This window comes from Canis lupus, chromosome 25, assembly GCF_011100685.1.
Source record: "Canis lupus familiaris isolate Mischka breed German Shepherd chromosome 25, alternate assembly UU_Cfam_GSD_1.0, whole genome shotgun sequence".
NCBI classification, from domain to species: Eukaryota; Metazoa; Chordata; class Mammalia; order Carnivora; family Canidae; genus Canis; species Canis lupus.
In genome coordinates, this window is record NC_049246.1 from 50463194 (window position 1) to 50473379 (window position 10186).

General features: G+C 40.3%; 1 protein-coding gene across 1 annotated transcript; it reads left to right on the forward strand.

The window, feature by feature from the left end:
- The first annotated feature begins 5264 nt into the window (after positions 1-5264).
- OR9S11 (olfactory receptor family 9 subfamily S member 11) lies at positions 5265-6215 on the forward strand. Its single transcript, NM_001389080.1, has one exon. It carries the CDS (start codon positions 5265-5267, stop codon positions 6213-6215), a length of 951 nt encoding a protein of 316 aa, NP_001376009.1.
- The last annotated feature ends 3971 nt before the right edge of the window (positions 6216-10186 follow it).

Sequence of the window (10186 nt, forward strand, 5' to 3'; positions counted from 1 at the left end):
ATTAAATTCTCTCAGTTTAAAATGCTGGTGAATATTCTAGAGTCTTGTCCATTATGCATTATTTTTAATATTTTTTAATAATAAAATATTATTCGGCCCCTGGTTGAGTATCGCTGATGTGTGAGTTCATTTCTGTATTGTGATTCCATTCCTTTGGTCTATGTCTATCCTTGCGCAAGCACAACACTGTTCTGCTTCATAGTCAGTTTTTAAGTCAGGAAGTGCTAGCCCTCCTACTTTGTCCTTTTCAAATATTGTTTCAGCTATTTAGGGTCAATTCTGAAAACAAAACAAAACAAAACAAAACAAACCCCCCTGCATAAAAAAACAGGGAATTGGAATTTCCATAGGATTACATTGAATCCGTACATAAATATGGGGAGTACTACATCTTGACATTAGTAACCCTTCCAGTCCATGATCATGGGATATCTTTACATTTATGTAGGTCTTCTTTCATTTCTTCTAGCAATGTCTTGTACTCTTCCTGTATCTACTAAGATGATCATGTAGTTTTTTCCCCTTAATTCCATTTGTATGGTGTATTACATTGAGTGACTTTTGTGTATTGACCTGTCTTTGCACTCCTGGGATAACTCTCACTTGGTTATGCTGTAGAATCCCTGTGAAGTTCTGCTGGATTTAGTTTACTTGGACTTGGATAAGGATTCTTATATCCATAGTCATTACATTTTGATACGTAGCTTCATTTCCTTGCAACAACTTTGACTCCGTTTAGTGTGAAAACAATACAGGCATTATGGAATGAATTAAGAAGTGTTTTCTCCATTGAAAGATGAATGAAGAAAGTCCATGGTATTTTTATAGGGATTGCATTAAACGTGTAAATTGCTCTGGGTAACATTGACATTTTCACAGTATTAATTCTGCCAATCCATGAGCATGGAATATTTTTCCATCTCTTTGTGTCTTCCTCAATTTCTTTCAGAAGTGTTCTATAGTTTTTAGGGTATAAATCCTTTACCTCTTTGGTGAGGTTTATTCCTAGGTATCTTATGCTTTTGGGTGCAATTGTAAACGGGATTGACTCCTTAATTTCTCTTTCTTCAGTCTCATTGTTAGTGTATAGAAATGCCACTGACTTCTGGGCACTGATTTTGTATCCTGCCACGCTGCCAAATTGCTGTATAAGTTCTAGCAATCTTGGCGTGGAGTCTTTTGGGTTTTCTATGTACAGTATCATGTCATCTGCGAAGAGGGAGAGTTTGACTCCTTCTTTGCCAATTTGAATGCCTTTAATGTCTTTTTGTTGTCTGACTGCTGAGGCTAGGACTTCCAGTACTATGTTGAACAGCAGTGGTGAGAGTGGACATCCCTGTCTTGTTCCTGATCTTAGGGGAAAGGCTCCCAGTGCTTCCCCATTGAGAATGATATTTGCTGTGGGCTTTTCATAGATGGCTTTTAAGATGTCGAGGAATGTTCCCTCTATCCCTACACTCTGAAGAGTTTTGATCAGGAATGGATGCTGTATTTTCTCAAATGCTTTCTCTGCATCTATTGAGAGGATCATATGGTTCTTGGTTTTTCTTTTGCTGATATGATGAATCACATTGATTGTTCTACGAGTGTTGAAGCAGCCTTGTGTCCAGGGATAAATCCTACTTGGTCATGGTGAATAATTTTCTTAATATACCGTTGGATCCTATTGGCTAGTATCTTGTTGAGAATTTTTGCATCCATGTTCATCAGGATATTGGTCTACAATTCGACTTTTTGGTGGGGTCTTTGTCTGATTTTGGAATTAAGGTGATGCTGGCCTCATAGAATGAATTTGGAAGTACTCAATCTCTTTCTATATTTCCAAACAGCTTTAGTAGAATAGGTATGGTTTCTTCTTTAAACGTTTGATAGAATTCTCCTGGGAAGCCGTCTGGCCCTGGACATTTGTGTCTTGGGAGGTTTTTGATAACTGCTTCAATTTCCTCCCTGGTTATTGGCCTGTTCAGGTTTTCTATTTCTTCCTGTTCCAGTTTTGGTAGTTTGTGGCTTTCCAGGAATGCGTCCATTTCTTCTAGATTGCCTAATTTATTGGCGTATAGCTGTTCATAATATGTTTTTAAAACCGTTTGTATTTCCTTGGTGTTGGTAGTGATCTCTCCTTTCTCATTCATGATTTTATTAATTTGAGTCTTCTCTCTCTTCTTTTTAATAAGGCTGGTTTATCTATCTGATTAATTCTTTCAAAGAACCAACTCCTGGTTCGGTTGATCTGTTCCACAGTTCTTCTGGTCTCGATTTAGTTGAGTTCTGCTTGAATCTTTATTAACTCTCTTCTTCTGCTGGGTGTAGGATCTATTTGCTGTTTTTTCTCTAGCTCCTTTATGTGTAAGGTTAGCTTTTGTATTTGAGTTCTTTCCAGTTTTTGAATGGATGCTTGTAGGACTGCTTTTGCTGCATCCCAAAGATTTTGAATGGTTGTATCTTCATTCTCATTAGTTTCCACGAATCTTTTTAATTCTTCCTTAATTTCCTGATTGACCCTTTCACCTTTTAGCAGGATGGTCCTTAACCTCTACGTGTTTGAGGTCTTTCCAAACTTCTTGTTGTGATTTAGTTCTAAGTTCAAGGCATTATGGTCTGAGAATATGCAGGGGACGATCCCAATCTTTTGGTATCGGTTCAGGCCTGATTTGTTACCCAGTATGTGGTCTATTCTGGAGAAAGTTCCATGTGCACTTGAGAAGAATGTGTATTCAGTTGAGTTTGGATGTAAAGTTCTGTAGATATCTGTGAAATCCATCTGGTCCAGTGTATCATTTAAAGCTCTCGTTTCTTTGAAGATGTTGTGCTTAGAAGACCTATCGAGTATAGAAAGAGCTAGATTGAAGTCACCAAGTATAAGTGTATTATTATCTAAGTATTTCTTCACTTTGGTTATTAATTGATTGATATATTTGGCAGCTCCCACATTCGGGGCATATATATTGAGGATTGTTACGTCCTCTTGTTGGATAGATCCTTTAAGTATGATATAGTGTCCCTCTTCATCTCTCACTACAGTCTTCGGGGTAAATTTTAGTTTATCTGATATAACGATGGCTACCCCTGCTTTCTTTAGAGGACAATTTAAATGGTAAATGGTTCTCCAACCTTTTATTTTCAGGCTGTAGGTGTCCTTCTGTCTAAAATGAGTCTCTTGTAGACAGCAAATAGATGGTTTCTGCTTTTTTATCCAGTCTGAAACCCTGCGCCTTTTGACGGGGTCATTAAGCCCGTTCACGTTCAGAGTTACTATTGAAAGGTATGAGTTTAGTGAAAAAAAAAAGAAAGATGAATGGATAAAGAAGCTGTGGTCTATGTATACAATGGAATATTCCTCAGCCATTAGAAATGACAAATACCCACTATTTGCTTCGACATGGATGGAACTGGAGGGTATTATGCTGAGTGAAATAAGTCAATCAGAGTAGGACAAACATTATATGGTCTCATTCATTCAGGGAATATAAAAAATAGTAAAAGGGTGAAAGGGAATAAAGGTGAAAGGAAAGAAAATGAGTGAAAATATCAGTGAGGGTGACAAAACTTGAGAGACTCCTCACTGGGAACAAACAAGGGGTAGTGGAAAGGATGGTGGGAAGGGGGTTGGGGTGACTGGGTGATGAGCACTGAGGGGGGCATTTGGTGGGATGAGGACTGGGTGTTATGCTATATGTTGGCAAATTGAACTTCAATAAAAAAATAAAAAGGAAAAGAAAAAAGAAAAAAAAGAAGTGTTTCCTCCTATCTACTTTTTAGACTTTGAGCATACTTGTGTTAATTCTGTATTCGCTGATAAAAGTCACCACTGAAACCATCTAGTCCTGTCTTTTTTTGTTAGAAATGTTTTTTGACTTGTGATTCATTCTGTTATATGTCTGCTCAGATTATATATTTCTCCAGTCAGTTATGTTTTATTTTACAAAAGAAAATTTTCTTATAAATTTATTTTTTATGGATATGGATGTCCCTATATATTTTAACTCAAACCCTCATTCCTTACTTTTCTATCCTTTTGTCTCTCAATATCTCACTCTAAATACTTTCTACTGATCTGTATTCTAGTTCACAAATTTTCTCCTTAGCTATTTCTACTCTGTGAAGTTCATTCATTGAGTTCCTAATTTTAGCCACTGTACTTCCAAAAAGTTACATATTAGTCTCTTCATTGTTTGTTCATTTGGCTATAATTCTTAGTCTGAACATTTCCTTTACACATAATAACTTTAGAGTTGGTGTGTCAACTCCAAAATCAAGAACCTCTTTGACTTTTTCTATTGTTTCTGATTTTTTAATCCATATTGCAGGAACTCTTCAATTTTAAAATTCTGTCTGGCAGTATTGACACAAAACATTTATAGATATACAATGGAATAACACAGTCATTAGAAATGACAAATACCCACCATTTGCTTCAACGTGGATGGAACTGGAGGGTATTATGCTGAGTGAAGTAAGTCAATCAGAGAAGGACAAACATTATATATTCTCATTCATTTGGGGAATATAAATAATAGTGAAAGGGAATATAAGGGAAGGGAGAAGAAGTGTGTGGGAAATATCAGAAAGGGAGATAGAACATAAAGACTCCTAACTCGGGAAAACAAACTAAGGGTGGTGGAAGGGGAGGAGGGAGGGGCGTGGGAGTGAATGGGTGATGGGTACAGAGGAGGGCACTTGACGGGATGAGCACTGGGTGTTATTCTGTATGTTGGCAAATTGAACACCAATAAAAAATAAATTTATCATAAAAAAACCATTTATAGATAACACCTGTGGTCTAGGATGATGTGTCTTCCTCTTGAGATATGCTTATTTTTGCAAAGTGTCAGAGGCGCTAGTACTCAGTTCACAACTTAATACAGTTTCAGAGATCTAATTGGTCAGGAGCTGAGCTGCATACCTACTCCTGATTTATTTCACTCCTATGGTGCATCTAGCATTGTCCCTGGTAACCAACCACTGTAGCAGGAGTTCCACACAACAGTCAAATCCTCACTGATAATCACCTGCCCTCACAGATTCTTCTGCAAAATGGGCTTATGTAACAAGGAAATATAAGCTCTCAGTAATGAAATCCTAGGGCCTATGTGTTTAACTTGAATTTTGTTTAAAAATTCTTCACTAACCCATTAACTCCCTTTTACCTTCAATCAGATTTTGGTTTTGTTATCTTTTCTAAATTATCTTCAGCAGAAGTTTAACTTGACCTACTTAATCTGCTAATACTGGAGGTGTTATTCCCGTGGAGAGGACTGAGGTTCATGCCACCTCACAGTAATGGAAACCTCTCCATGGCCTACTTTCAAGATTTTGTGCTGGAAGGATTTGGAGTTGGCCTTGAGACCCAGGCCCTGCTCTTTGCTGTGTTCCTGGCCCTGTATATGGTGACTGTACTGGGCAACATCCTCATGATCATTGTTATCACCCTGGATGCCCGCCTGCACTCCCCAATGTACTTCTTCCTCAAGAACCTCTCCTTTGTGGACTTGTGCTACTCATCTGTCATTGCCCCCAATGCACTGGCCAACTTCTTCTCCTCGTCCAAGGTCATCACCTTTGCAGGATGTGCCATGCAGTTTTCCTTTTTGTCCTTGCTGGGCACAACTGAAGCTTTCCTCCTGGGTGTCATGGCCTATGACCGCTTCATGGCCATCTGTAACCCCTTGCGTTACCCCATCACCATGTGCCAGTCTGCCTGCACTCGCCTGGTGCTGGGCGCCTACTGTGGAGGCTGCTTCAACTCTGTTGTGCAGACCAGCTTCACATTCCACCTCTCATTCTGCAGCTCCAACCGCATCAACCACTTCTTCTGTGATGTGCCCCCTCTGCTCCAGATAGCCTGTGGCAACACAGCCATCAATAAACTTCTCATGTTTGGCATCTGTGGGTTCATGATTGTGGGTTTGGCATTTGTGATCCTCATCTCCTATGGCTACATCATAGCGACCATCCTGAGGATGCAGTCAGGAGCTGGGAGACGCAAGATCTTCTCCACCTGTGGCTCCCACATGACTGTAGTAACTCTCTTTTTTGGGACTCTCTTTGTCATGTATGCCCAGCCAGGAGCAATTGAGTCCATGGAGCAGGGCAAGGTGGTCTCTGTCTTCTACACGCTGGTCATCCCAATGCTCAATCCTCTCATCTACAGTCTGCGAAACAAGGATGTGAAGGAGGCTGTGCAGAGGCTGGGCCAGAAACACATGACCATGTAATGATGTGCTGTAGGGAGTCATTGTGTCCTGCATACTTGATGGAGTATATAGAGGTGCCCCAGGTGGGGTGGAGGAGTTATTATTTAGCAGACATAAACTTCTGTCAACAAGAGCGAACACTTTAGTAATGAGCTGTACATGTACCTACAATCAATAATGATATACTGTGCCCTTAAAAATATTAAGCAGTAGATCTCAGATTAAGTGCCCTCTTCAGAATAAAATTTTTAAAAATGACTCTTCTATATAGGAAACAAACTGAGGGTTTCTGGAGGGGAGGGTGTGGGTAACTGGATAATGGGCAACAAGGTGGACTTATGACGCGATGAGCACCTAGTGTTACACTCAACTGATGATTTATTGAAAACTACATCTGAAATTACTGCTATAGTGTATGTTAGCTTACCAAATTAATTTTACAAATGTACAATCTTAAACAGCCATTCACAGATTGAAATGAGAAAGTCTTGGTCCCGCACACAATGGAACACTGAGACCCTGAAAGAGAATGTCACTGTTGTAGAACGTGAGGATTACACAGTATTTGATAAAAGATTAAAAATTCAGACCTGATGTGGGTGTGTCATATATCTGTAATGGAAAAACAAGTTAAATGAAATACAATGCACCCTCAGGCCTCCTTCTCCCCAAAGATGCAGAAGTAGAAACCCCAAATCTCCAGAGTTGGGACAGTGATTGGTGTAAACAGAGGGGCATCCTCACTGCAGGCCACACACTTTCTATGTGCTTGAATTTTTCAGGCACATTTCAGTTTCATACTTTTTAAAAACAACCTCCAACTAATCCTCCCTCATGAACAGAAATGTATTCAGAGTTGTCTTCTCCCAACATGGATTAGCGTCTGCTGCACAGAGACTAGCAGCAAGCAGAGAAGAACCCAAAGAGGTCTGTCTTTCCAGACAGATCTTTTGAGCTCACAGAAGAATGGTATGCCTAAGGTGATGGAGGGAAGGGTTGATGAAATGGCTTTGGGCTCAGGAGTTCACACCTGCTGCCCCAGGGAAAATAGTCCACTCAAGGTCACAGCGTCTGCTCTTAGTCTATGCTTCTCTTTTCCTGATACCTGGGGCCCCAAGAGACTTCTGGGCTTTGGAGCCTGGCCATGTAGGGGAGGGGTTGTCAGACAAAGCTTGCTGACAGGGGAACCCAGGAGAACTGGGAATCCCAGTGCTCTGTAGAGGCCAGAACACAAACAAGCTCACCTATTTCACCATTCAAGTGAATGGCATCCAAGTCCTAGCCATGCAGGTGGAGAGACCTTCCCAGCACAGTGACCCAAAGGTGCAGGTCTTTGCTCTGCTGCCTGGATGATACAACAACATGTAGAAGCTAAGGGGATCTGAACATTCTGTCCCCTGCAATCACCATGATGATCTAGGAGCTTCCTGAAGCTCAAATGTGGGCACCCAGTCTGAATCTCCCAGGGGCCTTGAGGGCCCCCTTTACTCTCTCCTCACAATCTCTTTATTGCATATGTATCCAGAGCTGAAGGAGGAGGGGTGAGAGTACTTGGGCCAACCTCAGAAGCACGGATGTGGATCAGGAGTTCAGGAGATCCTGGGAGAGCAAGTGCTGGCTGTGTGATATTGAGCAGTCATGACCCTCACCTGGAAGAGTTAAGGGTCAAGGCAGCCATCCCTCGGGGTCTCAGGGTATGAAGGACACCATGTGTGTACGGGAGGCATCAGCGCTATGGTAGACAGTAAGCACTCAGGGCTTGCCTCAGGGGCTGAAGGGGTAACCCCACCTCTGCCCTGACTAGCCATAAGAACCCATGAAGTCTTGCCATTTACAACCACAGGGATGAATATGGAGGGTATTATGCTAAATAAAGTCAGAGAGGGATCCCTGGGTGGCGCAGTGGTTTGGCGCCTGCCTTTGGCCCAGGGCGTGATCCTGGAGACCTGGGATCGAATCCCGTGTCGGGCTCCTGGTGCATGGAGCCTGCTTCTCCCTTTGCCTGTGTCTCTGCCTGTCTCTCTCTCTCTCTGTGAGTGACGATCATAAATAAATAAATAAATAAATAAATAAATAAATAAATAAATAAATAAAGTCAGAGAACGACAATTATCATATGATCTCATTCACGTGTGGAATTTCAGAAACAAAACAAATGAACATAGGGGAAGAAAGGAGCGAGGCAAACCAGAAAACAGACCTGAACTACCAAGAGCACACTGAGGGTAAGAGAGGGGAGGTGGGGGTGGCACGGGGGAACGAGGTGATGGGGATGAAGGAGCGCACCTGTTGTGATGAGCACCAGGTGTTGTTACGGAAGTGCTGAATCACTATATTTACACCTGAAACTGATATTATACTCTATTAACTATACTGGACTTTAATTAAAAACTTATTAAAAACGGAAAACAAAGATATACATCCTGCTGTTGGATGCCTTGCTCCATTAGGTTATGGTCACTATGTTACAGCCTAAACGTTCCGTATCCAGTTTGGAATCTTGTGGGATTGTCCTATCAGTTCCAAGGGAGGGGGTTAAGATCTCTCACATAGTTGTGGATTTGTACTTTTCTCCTGAAAGTGCCCAGTTTTGCTTTGTACATCCTGAGGCTCTTCTGGCAGGTGCTCACACATTTAGCACGGTTGCCCATCTCAGGGGAACCAAATGTTTCTGGTCACTGTGAAGTGTCCTCTTCTCAGCTGGTGCTTCCATCGTGAAGTCGGCTTTGGGGTTAGTATAGCAACTGTGGTGTCGTGTGGTTGTTTGGTGGAATGTTAGTTTGCTGCGTATGTTTCCATCACTTTGTTTTCAACACTTTGTTTGCTTTTTTATCTCTTATATAGCGTATGGTTAAGTTTTGTTTCTTCAACCTGCCTACTGGCACATCTTTTCATGGAAACTTACTCCATTTATATTGTTCAAAACAATTTAGTCTTTCACCTAATACAGACGTATTTAGGCCTCATGTCAGTTTCTTGCTACCTAACGATCACGTCTGCTTTTCTCCTGTGTGAGGACAAATTCTCTCCACTTAGTTTTATTTTATTTATTTTTTGATGCATGCCTCTCTTTATTATGGCTGTTCTCAAACACACCGACATGAAACGAGAGCAGTAATGGATTACCTATGGCACCCACCAACTTCAATATTATCATCCTAGAGCCGATCATATCTAATCCTTCTAAACGGTGAGGACTTTAAAGAAAGACAACTCTTATGTTACTATTTTCATAAAACAATAAATAATTACTTCTTAATATGATTAAATTTCCTTTTACTTTTTTCATTTTTCTGATGGAGTCATTTTTCTTTTATCATTTGTTTTGGAACAGGATTCAATAATATCCTTACACTGTGTTCTCTTGATGACTCTTTAATCTCTAACTCATTGGCTGCCTGTCCCTCTATTTTCATGTCAAAATTATTACCGCACTTAATTTATTGTACAAACAGGTTCTTTATCCTGCAAACCACCTTATATCCTTTTGCTCCTTATATTTCCAGTACTTGGTAGGTCCTAAAGTCTCACTCTAATTCATGATTGATATTTGGCAAGAATATTTCATAAGAGTTGTTTCTATTTCCACTGAGAGGTCCTCCTGGCTGCATCTCTTCTTTTTTTTAATATTAGTGGATATCAGTAATCTTACCTAAACTCATTATTTCATTAGGGGTTTATAAGATGATAATATTCAAATTCTGTATTTCAGTCTTCATTTATTAGTAGCAATATTCTGTAAAGCAAATTTGCTCGAGACAAATATTTCCTCACTGTGAGGGTCACTGCTTGAATTCCCTCAGCATCAGCTCCAAAGGTAACCAATGAGGGGGTTTTTATTTTTGGTATTATGAACTCAGGGGATTTTTTTAGCATAATCGATGTGCTTCAAGTAAATTCTATCAGTGAAAATGCTAGTGAATGTTCTTATTTCACCATTATTATTTTTTAGTTTTAACATTTTAAACTGATGAACATTTCTCATGACACAA

Coding starts and splice junctions, on each gene's coding strand:
- OR9S11 (NM_001389080.1), top strand. CDS start 5,265: ATGCCACCTCACAGTAATGGAAACCTCTCCATGGCCTACTTTCAAGAT.